The sequence below is a fragment of the Microtus ochrogaster genome, chromosome 8 (genome assembly GCF_000317375.1).
Source record: "Microtus ochrogaster isolate Prairie Vole_2 chromosome 8, MicOch1.0, whole genome shotgun sequence".
Lineage (NCBI taxonomy): Eukaryota > Metazoa > Chordata > Mammalia > Rodentia > Cricetidae > Microtus > Microtus ochrogaster.
The window spans coordinates 48,840,524-48,857,984 of record NC_022015.1 but is presented as its reverse complement, the minus strand read 5'-3'; the positions used below and the strand labels follow the sequence as shown (position 1 = coordinate 48,857,984).

General features: G+C 41.9%; 1 protein-coding gene across 2 annotated transcripts in view; it reads left to right on the top strand.

Moving 5' to 3' along the window:
• The window catches only part of Rorb (RAR related orphan receptor B), a 178,426-nt gene extending 163,269 nt beyond the window's left edge, over positions 1-15,157 (top strand). For both annotated transcript variants that reach the window (XM_026781283.1, XM_013348079.2), the window contains exon 10: positions 13,323-15,157. In XM_026781283.1, coding sequence (XP_026637084.1) covers positions 13,323-13,478 — 156 coding nt within the window. In that variant the 3' untranslated portion in view covers positions 13,479-15,157. The remainder of the gene's footprint in view (positions 1-13,322) is intronic.
• Positions 15,158-17,461: the final 2,304 nt, after the last annotated feature.

Sequence of the window (17,461 nt, the reverse complement as noted above, 5' to 3'; positions counted from 1 at the left end):
AAAAAAAAAACCCACAGGTGTATGAGTGTCATCCAAGGATCAGACACTTGAAGCAGGGAGACAAGCCTTCCAGTTCATCGGTGAGAAAAGAGTAGGCTGAACCATCATGAGTCAGGTCTGGGCCAAGTAAGATCACCGAGATGTTTGTTCAAAATTAGAGAGAAGCATCAAATGCAGTGTGTGACTTTCTGAATACAGAAGTGGGTTGCCACAAGAAGTAGTGTGCCTCTGTCAGGTTCTGCTAGACACTGTGTGCTGACTTCTCAGATACATCCAAACAACTGTCCTGTTCAGGGTGGAAATTAAGGGTGGCCCCATGACCTCTTAATTTTCCTTCCACTCTAATCTCTTCATATATGTCTAGAATAACTGGGATTATTTCAACATGTAGGCATGCGGGGTGAATGCAAACAGCCACATGACACCCATTCCTTGATTTGGCTTAATTAAGCATGGTTATCTTTAAGGTGATATGTGTTAACAACTTTTCCTGGGGAGATACAACACATATGTCTACACACCTCAGACAGAAAACCCACGACAGATCACAGATGCTACCAAGGTCCAGCGTGGTGAACCGATGAGTTTTACGGGGTTACTTACAGGAATATGAGTGAGGGGTTACTTACAGAAGGAAAAAGGACTCAAAAAACAACTGCATTATCCAGGCCGACCTTAGCAGCTCACAAAACCCAGGGAAGCTGGAGCCCACTGCACAACCTGCAGGCAGGCTCAACAGGGTGGACAATGTCTTTCCCAAGTGACTCTAGCCTAAATGTCTTCCAGGCAGTGTGGCTAGTTTCTGCTTTTCCCAGGCAGGTGGTCTGGTTTCTGAGTCTTCTTTTATAGCCTGGCTCTCTGAAAGTCTTTGCACCTTAACTCAGCCAGTCCCAGAGGGACGCTCAGCTTTTATTGCTTACACTGGCAGGAAGGGGCCTAGTGAATCTAGTCAGTTTCAGGGGCTTCTTAGAGCTATCGAGTTGTATACCTTCCTCTGGCTTAAGGCACTTCCCTGCAAGATGGGATGTTTCAAACTCCAAGGAAACTTACACAACAGAGAAGTATTGAGAAAAGTTGTTTTCCAAAGTAAAGTATTTGTCAGTGATTGACATTCAGCATCATTTTAAATCTTAAATTAGTTTCTCAAGTACTAGAATTTCTTAGAAGAACAATATTTTTTTTTAAATTTTAACGTATCTCTGTTTCCTTAACTAAACTCTTCAGAAGGAAAGAAACTGGCAAATTTAACTTATTCTTGGTTAAAGATAATAGGAATCCTACTCTTTATATTTTTATCATTAAGCCTTCCCACTCTGCCCTTGGAGTTCTTTATTTTACAAAGGGGGAGGGAAAAGACTATTTGGAGACTTCATCAGATTTTATTTTGCACTTACTGAGAACTGCTATAAAAAAAAACCCTCCATGAGTTAAATATGCTTCTTCATTATGATAAAGTTTGTTAAAATTAACACATCGCCCGGAAGAACATTTCCACAGCACTCTACAGTGATAGTTCCCTTCAACACAACTTTTCCCAAGGGCCAGTTACTTGCTCTCCGTACCTCAGGTTTTATCCAGTCAAGAGTAAAGCTTGAACCTACTGTTAGCCTCTCTGGGGGCAGCAAAATGAATATCTGAATATTAGTCTGTAATTACTTACTAGCTCATAGGTATAAGTCTATCCAGCAAATTAATGGAGAGGATGTTTCCTTTTGTCTTGGTGTATCATTCATGGTACGTGGTAGTAGGTTTCACAAGGACATTTTCATACAAATACAGAACTTCCATTGACTATGTCTCCACTACCTGTTATCCTCTCTCATCTCTTCAGAAACTTTCCTGCTTGTGTTTTGGATACCTCAAAAGTTTACCTTCTAAAGTTAAGGTCTTAAAGAAAACAGAGTTAAACAAAAGTTCTTGCTGTTCTTCTTGAGAATGTTGTCTATTTGCCTAAAAATCCTGCTCTCAACATCAATACAAAGAGGATTAAATTTTAATGCTTCTCTACAGATCTGTTATAAAAGTAAGCATATTGCTTCTCTAGGAAGGTGAAATGTTTGTGCTTATATGCTTCCTCTAGATTCCACATCATGACCTTCTGGTCATGATTTGAACTATTGGAAACTTTAGAAAACAGACAGAAATTGACAAATGTAATAGACTTGATGGCAAGAAAACAATTGCAACATCGATTCTATAGCTCAGCTTAAACTTGCTTTCTTCAGCTTTAGCGAAAGAAAATACACAATTCTATTCTTTTTAATAAAGAGATAATTTTAGAAGATTGAATCCTGGGAAAACTCTAGGAAGGGATTATTTCTTCTGCATCACTCTCTGGAGCTGGATGATGAAGCATTAACTCCCAGAGCTCATGGTTAAATGCTGGGTTCTTGTTTGGACCACTCTTTATAAGAGCTGTCATATTAACAAGATGTTGCTTGCTAATGTGGAAAGACCAAAACACAATGAAGGATAGATTCTTATTTGTCCCCTTGGGTTCAGATATATAACTTCATTTGAGTGTCAGATCCATTGTCAAGTGCCAGGGAGCAAGTGTGAACCCATATGGTTTCTTCTTTCCCTAACATTTAGAGGACACAGGTGCTATCAGTGTTTAGGACAGTGTGTAAGTCAACTTGCTGTGGTATGACAAAACGACCGACAGTAGCAATTTATAAGAAGGGAACATTTCATTTCGGCCCATGGTTTAAGAGGTGTCAATCCATGTAATTCCCTGTAATTTTGTGGCCCTTGGAGAGATAGAACACCATCGCAGGCACACATGGTGGAGCGAAGTTGTTCACCTCAAGGTGGCCAGATGCAAAGAGCAAGTCAAGAAAGGAGAAGATTCCCAAAATCCCACAGAAAGCCCTGTCCCCAGTTAGCTAACTTCCTTTCTCTATGCCATTTTTATTAAAGGTCTCATTACCTCCCAACACTACCACAGGCTTTTTGAATAAACTTTTAATATATGCACCTTTGGGAAACATTTAATATCCAAGAAAAACCAACACCTCCAACAGAACTCTCCCAAAGAAAAAAAATTTTTGTTAAGCCCAAGTGAAAACCACTCCACAGTGCTATAAATTTTTCCATCTTTTCAGGAACTTTCCTATTCCCTCATGGTCACTTCTTAAATAAAAATGGTTGTTCCCAACATTTAATATTCATATATCCCATGGAAACATTTAAAGCTTTGTCTGAGAGAAGTCATGCAAAGCATAAATGATGTATTCAAGGGCAGAGAGGCTTAGGCTAAATCTTCATAGGATGGTATGGGACACCAGTCAGCCTCTGCTATAATTTGAAGAAAAGAAAATGCTCATACCACTTGCCTGTTTAATCCTGAATAAGCATAGATGATAACAGGATAAAGACACAGTGTCCATACAGTTGTTGGACTTCACCCTGAAAGAAAAGACTACAACATACTTTAACCTACCTTGAAATTAAGGCTTAGGTAGCAATGCTTTATACTTTGAGTCTAACTTCAATGTAGTGAGGATTTGAAAATTTAAGGGTTCAATATCCATTAACTAGGAAGCTTCATTGGTTTCTTTTTTTCCATTTAGAAGGATATTTAAGAGAAAAAGTTAGAGATTAGATTTTCCTCTCCTCAGAAGTGTATTAATATGCACCATATTTTTAATAAATTATCACAGCTTTAGATCTGTGCTAGCTGAGAACCCCCAAACACAGGTTTCAAACTCACTGTATAACAGGCTGAAAGTGTCACCAGTGTCTTGGGGGTATTTCAAGGACTAAGTTACATCATTTTCAATCATCCCATGTAGTTCTTCAAAGTATTTACCTTTATGTAAGCTATTGTTTTATAAAGGATAGGATTGGTGTTGATAGGAGGAATTTTACTTCAGTAGGGAAATGCCTATATAAATATTAATGTTTGGAATCATCCTCAAAGGGTGGAAACTTTCCACAAAGATGGTGGGGAAAGTGGAGAAGGGGTTCCATGTGATGAGCCAGTAGGGAGGTAGGGAAGTAGAAGGTTTATCCACACTATAAATAATAGTTAGATTGGGCAGGATCCTGAATTTGAGAAGCCAGGAAATGAGATAACACTGGTCACTTTCATGAAAGCTGATGAAAAAATAAATAGACATATATATTTTTAAGCCCCATATGACTAGAGGAGGCAGCCCATCTGTTTCTGGGCTTCACTTTTCTTGTCTGGGAAACGAGTAGGATGGACTGCCTGGTCTTTATGTTCTCTTCAGTATAACATCCTTTGATGTCCAAAAGGAAAAAAACAAAGGTTCTTCCAGACGTTCTCTTTGCCCTCCATGGCTCAGTCCTGTGTGGTTATTTTAAGGACTCCTTGGATGTTTTCCATTGTAATGGGGAACAGAAGAAGATGATTTTGCCCCATCTTGCTGATTCAAACTGGTACTATGTTGCTTGGAGTGATCTTGGAGACCAAAGCTTACAGCGTTCAGTGTTGATGGTACATGTATCCAGAGGTCAGCCTCTCCATCCGCTCTCCAGGGAAGTTTCTGCTCCTGATGCATCAGGCATTGCCCTGACTCATTAGGGGAGGTTTGTTTCCTAGGTGAGGATCTTTGAGGTTCAGGGTCGAGTTGAGGATGGCAGGACCTGCTGAGCAGATGCAAGATCAGTAACAAATTCGGAACTGTGACGACTGCTGTCATTTCACACCTCTGGCCTGTCCTCCTCCTTCATCATAAATCACTAAATCCTCCCTTCTTGTTGCTCCGACCATAGGAGCAGAGGGAGAGAAGAAGGATGTACCAATCCAATGTAGAGCATGTATATATATACAGTCAAGGACAAAGCTTAGAACTGGGCGTCTCCTGCATTCATGCCTTCCCCTAAAGAGGTCTCTGAGTCTGGCCAACAACTAGAGGCACATCTGGCATAGGCCTTCCCAATTTGGTCCCTTCTTTCTGTCTCCTGGGTTATTAAAGTCATGACATATCCTTTATTTTTCCTAGAAATTCTGCAAATAGAAATGCCTGGAGTTGTATTCTTATCCTAAGTTGTAGTAAGCAATACAAGAGCATCAAATTCTCTCTTCTGTTTCTATTGGACACTGCTGATTTAGATGATGAAGTTCAGACATAAGGGAGATCAGTGTCTTCTGTCCACCTAAGACCCAGCCTCTCCTTCCCTTCTCTGTGTCTGAACATAATCTCTTACCTGGGTGAGACACTACGGTACAAAGCCCTAACTTTGCAGGAGGCAGTGTCGCATAGTCTTACACTATCACAGCCAACACTTTACACTGCGGAAGAAATTCTCACGTGTAAAGAGGGTTCCTAAGCCATAGTGGTATTGCTTACTTCACAAATGTTCATTACAGATAGCATGTGCAATATCTGTGTATATGAGATATGTCATATGATGCGAAGCATGAAACAAAGCACCACTCTGATTACAATAAAAAAAACAAAGAATGACAAAAATCACATGACTGGCCAAGGCAATGAATAGTTCAGAATGACTGGGATTTTTGTTGTGTGCAACGCTGCACTGAGAGATCCAGATAGGCTGACTCTGAGTTTTCAAAGTTATACTCTTATTATCCTACTTTATGAAAGAAGAAACTGAAAACTCAAGCAATCCTGTACCTCACCCAGAGTAGACTAGTGTGTGAACAAGAGAGTGAGAATTTCAATCTAAGCCACTGCCAGCAGCTAAGCAATTAATTTGTGGGTTCCCACTTCTAAATGTTTGATTAACTCAGAGACACCCCCCTGCAAAGGCTTCCACCTTCCCAGGAGTCCTGCATTAGGTTGAGCTTGGGAAAGATATTTCTAACAGACTCAGTAACTTCTTAATTCCTTTGTCTATTTCTAGTATAAGATAAGAAAACCATTTCTTGAACATAAGGACCTCGTCTTTCTATTATAAGAATATAAGTTACTAGAGAAAAGCTTAAAAGATAGAAAGAAATCTTAACCCTATTTTACATGTTGATGTTTGAAGCCTTGCTTCTATCATTCCTGATCACTCTCAGGTAAGTGCTGATGTATCCTTTCATGAGGACCCGGTATCAACAAGGCCACTGTGAAATGAACATAGAAGAAACAAGCATTTGGCCCCTGGAGTCCATGCAGAAAATACTGAAGGAGCCAGGGAAACCAGAAAGCCTTTCCTGCTGTCTTTCCCTTCATATTCCATGGGGTCAGAAACAGACACTCCTCTGGCTAATAACAGGATGTTGAGGCCTTGTGTGTATCCTTTCCACACATGTAATTTTAGTGTAGGTCTGAGACTTCCTAGCTGATTAACTAGATAATAGGGGTCAAGCTCATCTGAAATCAACAGTCAGTACTACCAGAAAAATAATACAGCCCTGCCCAGAAGTTGTGGCTTGTGTCCTCAGTCTTTTCTATGTGGCTAGGAATTTGTTCTGCAGCTTTAAATGTCTTTATATTTTTTTCCAAATGTCTTATATCGCTCAGTGAATAATATCACAATGTAACATACCTGTGTAACCACATCTGGGGCATTCCTGAAGCTCCCCTCGGGCTTCTTCTACACAGCTGTAAATACATAGTAGAATGATGCAAGAACAGGCAGAATTATATAAAACACCTTAACAGAGTCCACAAGTTTTAAATTTCAAATCATTATTCACGGAACACAGTTCTCTCCTGGGATAGTTTGCCCCTTCAGCCTGCATTTGTTATGAGTTCAGGAGCCAGGAGAACATAGCGAACAGTGCCTTGGCAGTTTCTTCCAGGAACTCCTGGAAGAGACCAGACTGTGGCAGTCTGTTGTAGTTGCTTACAATGGACTGGTAAATTCTGTAAGGCCAGCACCACAGAATTCCAGGCACTGGCCATCAGATTAAGTATCTGTAAAACAGAAGAGTTCGGTAGATTACTCTTTACTCCTCAAGTTGCAGGGTGGTGTATCCATTGGAGTTCTTTAGTTACAAGTAACATGAGTCGAGTTTAACTGTACTAAAAAATAAAATGAGTTGAGATGAAGCAGTAGAAAGGTATGACAGAATCTAAAGTTTAAAAAAAAAAAGTTTACACTCATGAAGATAATGGGATTGGGAGACCTTAAGATTTTCCACCCCATGCTTAGCCATCTTGAGGTATCTATTTTATTTCTCTCTATGTGTACCTGTTTCTGTGTGTTTCTCTCTCTGTCTCTCTCTCTCTCTCTCTCTCTCTCTCTCTCTAAGTGTGTGTGTGTGTGTGTGTGTGTGTGTGTGTGTGTGTGTGTATACCAATGCTCTTTGGTTCCTGGTCCTTATGGGGACATACACTGAGTATCTTAAGTGACTTGTAGTTTTGGCTACATTTAGAAAGTACCTTGGATGGAGGTGGGTGGTCCTTGGACTTCCCACAGGGCAGGGAACCCTGATTGCCCTTCGGGCTGACAAGGGAGGGGGACTTGATGGGGGAGGGGGAGGGAAGTGGGAGGCGGTGGCGGGGAGGAGGCAGAAATCTTTAATAAATAAAGAAAAAAGAAAAAAAAAGAAAGAAAAAACCTTGGGCTAAAGTCTGATTCTAAATCCCAGTCCTAGTGAGACAAATGCCCACTTCTAATGTTACCCCCCAAAGGCCAGGTAAAGAAGATGTACCGCATGATGTCAAGAATGGGCAGAGGAGAGGAAGGGAAGAGATTTATGATATGGAAAGGAATCTCAAGCTCAATATTATTTCAGTCCAAATGCCTAGGTCTGGTTCCACAAAAATCAAAAAAGAAATGTGGACCTGGATAGGTGAGATGGATGTGTTCAGCCTCTCCCTCTTCTACTTTGATCGAACCATTCCTGGTATCCTGTGTCAGGAGAGACAACATCCTGACAGCTAGTTTTACCCTCTGCTTGTCCCATTTTCCCAACATCAAATGGACCACTTTTAAAAAATGTGAATTCTCTCACAAAACCACTCTCTGGAGAGAAGCGTAGGATTGTTATCTCTTCTCGGATAGCTGCCTTCTCTTCTTGTACACCGCCGTAGACAGAAGCCACAGCTTCCTTCTCATAAGAACGGGATGTGGGAGGCCCTTTTATAGATCTTCTGTCTAGTTCTGCGAAGAGGATTATTGGGATGTGAAGGAATTTCACGATGGCTTCAAACTGACTACCCCCTCCATCTCCGAGGGCTTCTGCATCACCTCCCCAGCTGTTTCAAAAGTTGTTGAACCATTGACTGCTGCTGAGGCTGCTCTGAGCGCCCTTTGAAACAGGGGTCCCCAGCTGCAGTACATAATATTAATGAGCAATAAGTGCCTGCCTGCTGCTTCCTCCACTGGGTCCTTCTGGGCGCTGCCAACTGCTTGTCACTGTCTCTGCATGGCCTCCTGGCCTACCATGCCTACAGAGTTGTGATGCTACACCAGCACTTCCATGCCCGCAGTTGATGGGACGTCTCTGCCAGCCGCTGCTGAGACCATAGCATCTGATAAAGCTCTCTAGCTTTCTCTGGGTTATTTGCTGACGGTGCTTGTTAGCTAGTCAGCCCATTCTGCAGACGAACAACAGAAAATGGATTTAAACCCCATACAGGAGACAGAACTGCATATGAGCCAGGCTCTGCCAATTTTTTGCAGAAAGAGGCAACGAGCTGATATTCACTTTCTAAAACCAGACATACAGTTTCCTATCTCTAGTCAAATGAGAAGCCATCAAGAGTCCAGTCCTACCCTATGCTTTTAATTTTCCTCATGATCCCTTTATAACAGAAGTGGCAAAGACCGGAAGAACCATAACACTGGGATCTAGTCTATAATCAGTTAATGAGCAAAAAAAAATGAAAAATAGTCATGATTTTGCACACTCGTTCCAATAAAAGCAAACAGCTAATTTTCTCAGGAAATAACATGCAATGTGTTCAGACTTAGACTTTGATGCTTAGCTAATGACTAAATTGGGTCTCTGCTGCTCACATGCTAAGACTGAAGAGCGTGACCTTACCCCTTTCACCCCTTGGAGGAAGTGTTGAACTGGGAGCATCACAGCTTAACTTTCAGTGTCTACTTGACTGGATTAGGCATCACCGCTGTGTATCTGGGAGGGCACTTCTAGAGAGGACTTCCTGAGGGAGAAATATTCATCCTGAATGCGCTGCAAATGTCCTAGTCACTTTTCTATTGCTATTAAGAGACACCGCAGCCAAGGCAACTTATAAAAGAAAGCATTCAACAGGGGCTCGCTTATAGTTTCAGAGGCTGAGCCCATGGCCATCACAGCAGGGAGTCAGTTTGGCAGCAGATAGGCAGGCATTGGCTCTGGAGCAGTAGCTGAGGGTTTACAACCGTATCCTAAAGTTGGGGGCAGAGACCAAGACTGGACCTAGCATGGGCTTTTGAAGCCAGAAAGGCCACCCCCAGTGACACGCCTCTTCCAACAAGACCACACCTCCTAATCCTTCCCAAAACAGCCCTACCTACCAAAACAAGTGACTAAGCATTCAAATATCTGAGGTTTGGGGGGGGGGGGCGAATTCTCATTTGAATCATCACAGGGAACCTGCAAAAAAAAATAAAGAACCCAGGAGCTGAGGTCAAAATAAAGCCAGCGGCATTGTAATACCTGCCCCCCCCACACACACACTCTGCTAGCTGCCTGACTTGACAAAATTCCCTCTCTCCCACGCCCTCAGTGCCACGACGAACTGACGCTTCTCAAACTGTGACCCAAGATGAGAATCCTACACAGGACGGTGCTCTCTGGAATTTTGCTTGCAATGGCTAGAAAGAAGCTAATACAATAGCCATCCTGTGTGTCGTCAGCTGGCGGCAGGCAGCACTAAAAACCACGTGTATTGACTCGTTAAATCCTCCCAGCCTCTCTCTGAAGCAAGAAATGTTATAGTCACCATCTGTGTGGGCTAGTTTTGATGTCAGCTTGACACAGACTAGAGTCATTTTGGAAGAGGGAACCTCAATTGAGAAAATGTCCCCACCAGCTTGGACCCTTATGATCAAGCCTGTGGAACATTTTCTTGATTGATGATTGACGTGGGTGAGCCAATCTGGCAAGGGGTGGGTGGTCCTGGATGGTATAAGAAAGTAGGCGGAGCCAGCAAACTGGTAACCAGCACTCTTCTGTGGCTTCGGTTTCGGTTCCTGCCCCCAGGTTTCTGCCCCGAGTCCCTGACCTGTGTTCCCTCGGTGATGAACTTAATAAGCTGTAAGCTGAGATAAACCCTTTCCTCCCCAAGATGCTTTTGATCATGATGTTTTATTGTAGGGATAGAAACCCTAACACAACATCAGGCTAATGAGGATGCTGAATTAAGCAACTTGGCCAAGATTGCATAAGTGTGAAGTGGAAGTGTGCTAGGATCTCAGCACAGACAACCTGATTCCAAAGCCCTGCATCCATTATCCTCTCCATGTAAAGCCTGTATGTCACCAAGGACCCCCAACTTGTCCCTCCCCATATAGGAGAAGGAGCAAATATAGTCTTCCCCCTGCAAACATGAAAATGCCTTTGGCACCTGAAAGCACCTACTTGACACTCAGGGAATAGGACCAAATCAGAGAGAATACAGAATTTACTTGTCAATTTTTAAAGTTTCTTTTTCTTCCCCCCACAAAATCTGAGCCTCCAAGGCACTGTTTTTCAGCGCCTATTCCACCAGCTCATGACATGAGTGTTCACAAGGGATGTTTACTTCAAGCATGGAATCTGACATACTGCAACTGAATCCCTGGGAGAGGGTCCCGGTGATCCGCACTTTGAAGAAGCACTCCAGCGATGCTTATCACACTAAAGATTGGCACTCATTTCACAGTTGCATCTGGAAGTTTCGGCAGCACTGCCGATCATCAGTTCAACAGTAGATGATTATAGAAGGCTTTCAGAGTTTCTCCGCATTCAATAGCTATTTCAGGGAGCCCGGTAATGTGCAAGGAGTGTTTCTAAATTGTTGCCGTTTCCTTCTGTGTGCGTGCGGCGGCTGGTTAAGAAAGCTTCAATAAGGGCCCAGTTAAGTGGACACTTATAAACTGTTTACATATAAAAATATACAAAAGACACTTTTCTACCCCAGACTCAAAGTGAGTCTTTCAGAATGGTCTTCTGGTCAACTTCGCTTATGTTTAAAGCCAAAGACTGTGACATGGACCATAAGAGCTGCCATATTCTGGCTGTGCACATCTCTCCGTCACCATCAATCCCAAATTCATGCTCACCCACTGCCTCAGTAAAGCCTAAGTTGCTTTCGGCACACTACATGCCCAGCATCTTTGCCCCAGCCCTGGGCACGTTCGTTTTCCCTGCCCAAGTACCTGCACAGTTCTCACTTTTCCTTTCCTGCTCAGATTTGCTGTCACGTTCTTAGCTAGGGTTTGTTACAAGAAATTAGGACATCCGCGTATCTACCACCCATCACTCTGACCACAGTTTTTCTCTCCCTGTTAATTACTATGGTAACTTAATCTCCAGTTGTCTTAACAAGTACACTATGGGCTACTAATCGCTAACAGTTTTGTGCATTCAGTGTCTAGTGAAGCCTCGCTATAAAGTAAACATGCAGTTGTAAATTATCCTGAAGGAAAGGAAGGTACTTCATACTGTTGAAGATACAGCCTTGATTCTCAGTCTGAAGTCTGACATCGACAACAAAGATTCTACCTGTTTTCGTGCCTTAGCCTTTCTTCAGACAGCAGCAGAGACGGCTAGGTTGCAGAGCCAGAAGCCTCAAACGTCTTTGGATATTTGAAGCCTCACGTTATAAAGCTGTTGTCTAGATGCCTTTAGTGTGTCAGCAGTTCTGCTCCTAAAGCCCGCTTCTCCTTTCTTAGTGCACCGTTACGGAATAATTAGTGCTTAAAAGGGAAGTTAGTGGAAGAGGGGAAATTTCTGATTTTCTTTGCTGCTCTACTTCAAAGGCTGAAAAGTATTCTTAGGGTGGGAGAGGGACACGGGGCCGGCCAGGTCATCACATGGGTTTGTTTAACTGTGTTTTATCATTGTCACTTTGCAGTCCATCTTCCAACAGCCGGGTGAACTACCACACTTACCTTTAATGAGAGTGTTCCCTAGGAGAGTTTATCTCCATCCTGACGGGAATACTGTCGTGGGAGTGTATGCTTAAGCCAACTTGATACTAAAGGATGGGTGTAAGCATGTGTAAAGTCAGAAATGTTCATCTCCTAAGACCTTTATAGCCTGTAGCACAGTGGGGATCAGTATGATTTTATAGAATATAATGCTTTTATATACACATACACATGTACATATACATGCTGACTGTAGATATTGCTCCATGGTAGAGTACCTGCCTGGCATGCCCAAGGGTCTGGTTCCATCTTTAGCACAAAAAAAGAAGGAAGAGGAGCAAGGGGAAAGGAGAGGAGACATAATCAAAGCCTGGTGATTATAGGCTAGTCCTCCACTTGTTTGTGAAATACTTCTCTAAAGGTGTTCGAAGCCAGTACCTCTCAGACTTTCCTGAGTAAACATAGTCTCATTTTCTGCATCAGAGCGAAAAGCGATTAGGGAGGTACAGGTAGCTCTAGTGAGTTTGATTTCCAAGTATTGCTGATAATCATAAGACCTCAAACAGATTTTTTAATTAGTGTACAAAATAACAAACTCCATTATGACACCTTCATGTATGCGCACCATGCACTTCACTGTATGTGTGCCCACTGGCCTCTCTGTTTTCCCTGCTCCCTTCCTGCTGGTCCCATCCCTCCCTCCAACAGCCTCCTCTGCCTCTGTGTCTTCCCCTCATACTGGTGTCCTTTCCTTTCCTAATATGATCATCCTTCAAAGCTTAGAAATACAATATGCGTGGCCCAGCCGTCTGCAGGAAAAGACAGATAATAATACTATTAGTTAACAATTGCATTTCCTACCTGCAGATTTCTGAACACTTTCAAATCAATTTCCTTACTCAGTCTACATAACTCAAAGAGAAAGACAGGACTAACAAGCCCATTTTACAAGTGAAAAGACTGAGCCAGAAAGTGCCTCAGATCGCACTGTCACGCTGTTCTTGACTGTTGGGAAGCAGGGTTCCTATTCAGACAGCTTGTCTGCTCAGCACCCACTCACACTTACTAAACAAGAAGGTCTCCTGTGCATATTTTATTTCAGAACAATGAACCAGGGGGCTTTAGCCCTCCTTCCTTGCTTGCTTGCTTTCTCTTGTTTTTTTTTTCTTTCTTTCTTTCTTCAGACCATGGGATGAGGAATGTTTTTGTTTTCTTTTCAAGGGAAGCTGAAAGTGAGCCTTCTTTCTTTCTGCACATCTTTTTTCCAGAGCCATTTACCTTTATCCGGGTCCCCCCGAAAGCCACTAATTCATAAGACAGTCCACTAACGAGCTTCCCTCTTTGTCTCCCTTTGTCTCTGTGTTCTGCAGTTAATAGCCAAGATACCAACTATCACAGCAGTCTGCAACTTGCATGGGGAGAAGCTGCAGGTATTTAAGCAATCTCATCCAGACATAGTGAATACACTGTTTCCTCCATTGTACAAGGAGCTCTTTAATCCTGACTGTGCCGCGGTCTGCAAATGAAGGGGCTGAGAACTTTCAGAGTCACGGAATGCATCTCCGTTAAGACAAAAGCAATGTGTTCATGGAGACTTAAGAAAAATGTCACTACTGCAACATTAGGAATGTCCTGCACTTAATAGAATTATTTTTCACCGCTACAGTTTGAAGAATGTAAATATGCACCTGAGTGGGGCTCTTTTGTTCGTTTGTTTGTTTTTGAAATGATCATAAATATACAAATATAGGACACTGGGTGTTATCTTTTTTAATTTTATTCGGGTATGTTTTGGAGACAACTGTTTATAGAATTTTATTGTAGATATATACAAGAACAGAGCCGTCCTTCACATGACTACTTTTCCTGCTGATTGTTCAGATATAATTTAAGAAAATTCCACTTACTAGGATTTACCTACTTCTATGTTTTTAGATAGTTGATGCATGTGGAAATCTGTAACTGTCTTGGAAAGTACTGTGCATGTATGTAATGAATATATAATATGTAAGAGTATTATATATGACTATTACGTATTCATGCACTGTGGTTTCAAATGCCATGCCCGCTAGCAATGGAGGTCTGGTCAGGCTCTCATGTGATTTACTTTCTGTTATGTGTTACTTTTATGTCAGACAATCAAGGTTTTTTTTTTTCCCCAGCCAGAGTTTTCATCCACACATAACAACAGGATAGTACCCATTCGGAAGCAAGTCTACAAAGGAATCGGTGTAGCATATAACTGCTTTCCAAAAGCTCCGTTTCTGTCAATGACTTCAAAGCCCTGTCAAGATGGCACATAGGGTTTGGGGTGCAATAGGATTTGAAGTCATTTTCCTGTTTCACAAATCGGTCTGTAAACCAGACAAGAATATTTCTTATTATACAGAATATAAAATACTGAGATTCTCCCCATACACACACTTTGGATTTGGATTTAAAATTGTGAAACTCAACTTTGATGTTTATTATTTCTTTAACAAAAAGAAAAAAAAATCACTCTGTAGATTATGACCACCATCAGTGTTTTCAGAAATATCAAACTAGTAGTGTAAAACAAGGTCCCAGTGTCATTTTCTGTAAATACTGTCTAGCCATCTTCTCCCAAAGAACAGAAAGAAATAGAACATGCAAGGTAAAGAAGTTTTCATTAAATTCATACTCATTTTAATTTATTAGAAAACATGCTAATAGAAAGGAGAACGCAGTCTAGAGCCTGGGGCCTCCAATTTTTTCAACTTCAAGACGCTGTCTAATAAAAATAGAGCAAAAGTTCAAAAGATTAGAAAACAAATGCTTTATCTATGAGACTGATATATCCCAAAGCCAAAATCCTTTCCTACACAGATTTAAAAGACCTCCTCTGTCTACACTGGTTCGTTCTTAGCCACTTGAAAGAACAGAATGAAAGGGTGACCTCTACAGTTTCTTTATCCACACATCTATGAAATTAAGTACCAGAAAGCATGGGCTTGAAGTCATTTGTTCTTCCAATTCCTGGAAGGCCTAGGCCTTCAGTGCGATCTAGTCCAAACTAAGACTTTCAAAGCAGCTAGGGGCCACATTTGTGTATGAGACACCAAAAGCTATGATGTACTGTAAGTGTGGCACAGGCCCTAGCTTAAAAAACCCTGCCCTGTTCTCCCTGGACACACACACACACACACACGCACGCACGCACGTACACTCACACACACACACACTCACACACACACACACACACACACACACACACACACACACACATGCACCTACTCTGTAAATCTCCATTAATAGAAAGTTTGGATTTTTGCTTGTTTTATTTATTTGTTTTAGATCTCTCATATTCTCCTGAAGTTCTTGGTTGAGAGTCATCTCTACCACGATGCCTCGGAACTCTGGCAGATGATCTAAACAGTGCTGTTAGTCTTTCCTTTTAGAAAACAGAGGCTTTTCTCACCTCATGATTGATGAATTCCAAGCCATTGGGGGAAAACAAAAAGGCTTTAAAATAATGAATCTCTTTTTCAACCACTGTTATATTCAATTAATTTAACTACATTGAACCAAATTACCTTTGGTTCTGAGAAGACAGCTGTAGACTGCTTATTATGCCTCTACAGGGACTCAGTTCTTTTTGGTGTAAATGTCACTCTTGCTAGCTCTTTGTATAAAGAATTAATTCCAAGAGTCATATTTCCTTCTAATGGAAAGATACTTTTCTGATTGCTAGGAAAACAGGGTAATGGAAGGCACTCAATTAAACCAAGCCACTTCCAAATGCAATGTATGTTTTATGATTGGCTTGTGATAGGCAAGGCTTACTGTGTGTCTACTTGGCGTTCCCCTTTGAGCTTTGAACTCATGTCAAACTTTGTTTTCATTGTTCTGTTGGCTCAGTATTTCCCATTGTCAGCCTGTAAATCCCACTGGGCTGCAAAGGGAATCATTTGTTGCCTCCAGTTTACCTTAGAGGATTTTCGTTGGCTCAATTGGTGAAGTAGCTGCGAATTTTTTCCTCCTTTGCCCCACGGGCGGTGTAGGAAAAAGATTGCTCCCCACATTTGCCTCAGGGGGTACTGGTTTTGAAATTGTGTCATTTCCACTAGTGCTAGCATTTCATTGGGACAGCACGACCCTTTGAAGCAGAGGGAGAGGAAGCAGCTAGGAACTGAACCAGAACCAGACAGTGGTGACCAGTCCAGGCACAGCCCACTTTCCATCTAAAGGAGAGCTCTCCAGTTTTGGCTGCGGTTGCCAACTTTTCCCTTAAAAGAGAATCAAGTCATGTTTTTAATGGTAAGAAAGCCTTTAAACACTGCCCTTTGAACATCTCAGTGACTGCATGAAATTTCCTTAAGAAAAACTCTCTTTACCACACACAGTCTCCGCAAGCTGTTCCTTCTCCTGAGACCTGGCCAAGGCTCACAGCGTGCTAGTATGAAGTATACACTGGAAGAAGGAACTGGGGTCTGTAGTCTCCATCATGCCTCAAGGATGACAATCACTGCTTGATGCAGATGTTGCACTGAATCTGCTCAGGGATGTTTCATTAAGAAAAAAAAATTCATCGAGAATGTGAAAGGGGATAAATGGGAAAATGACAATAAAATCTATGTGGCATAAGTTGAACATGCCAGGGAGAGATGCTCTCTAAAAGGCTTCAGACCAGCCACAGTGGCTCCATGTAAGAAAATGAATGCCCCCCCCACCCTTCTTTGGACCTGCCTGAAAGTTTTACACAAGTAAAGACATTAGTTTCAGTCTCTAAAATGAGCAAAGAACAAAACAACCAAGCTGTCCCGTTTCTCTCCCAATTAATCCAGAATTCCTGTGTAAGTCCTTAGCAAAAGAAATGCAGGGATCTAACTGTCAACGGACAGAGCTGACAGACTATGTGAGTGACAATTCCAGGGCATCCGGACTCTGTAAAAAGAAAGGCAAAATTTGGAGGGAGAATCAGAGATTTCGAATCTGGGTTGACAGTTACGGATGGCCACGTAGTCTGTGACTTGGTCTATCTTTGTGTCAGGTTTTCTGGGGGTTCTTTTATTCCCAGGTTAGACATTGAAGGTCAGGATATTCTTTCCAAGCACACTTTCCGCATTTTCTTTGTCTTAATGCTTTCTTCAGGGCTCTGGGCTTAAAGGACCTCTAAGTAAAAAGCAGAGAATATTATGGTCTTAGGTGATTAGATTTCTCTGGCAATAGCTGGGAGACTCCAGAGTGTACCCAAATGGATATTAACAAGAGGCATCAGAGGACATCATGATTGTCTTATCAAGCAGGTTACGTCCCAGCAGTCAAGCTAAACTGTTTGGAGAAAGCCTTGAAGATGCATGGCCAGGTCTCTCTGGCTCTCCACAATGCTGCACATAAGGGGTTCCAATTCTAAAACAACTCTTAGGTCCCAAGGACAACCTAAAATTTTTTCCTTGTTTGTTTGTTTGGTTTTTGTTTTCTTTTGTTTGTTTTTGTTTTCTTTTTTCTCAAAACCACCAGAAACAAGTAATGTCAGTGTCGTTCCACA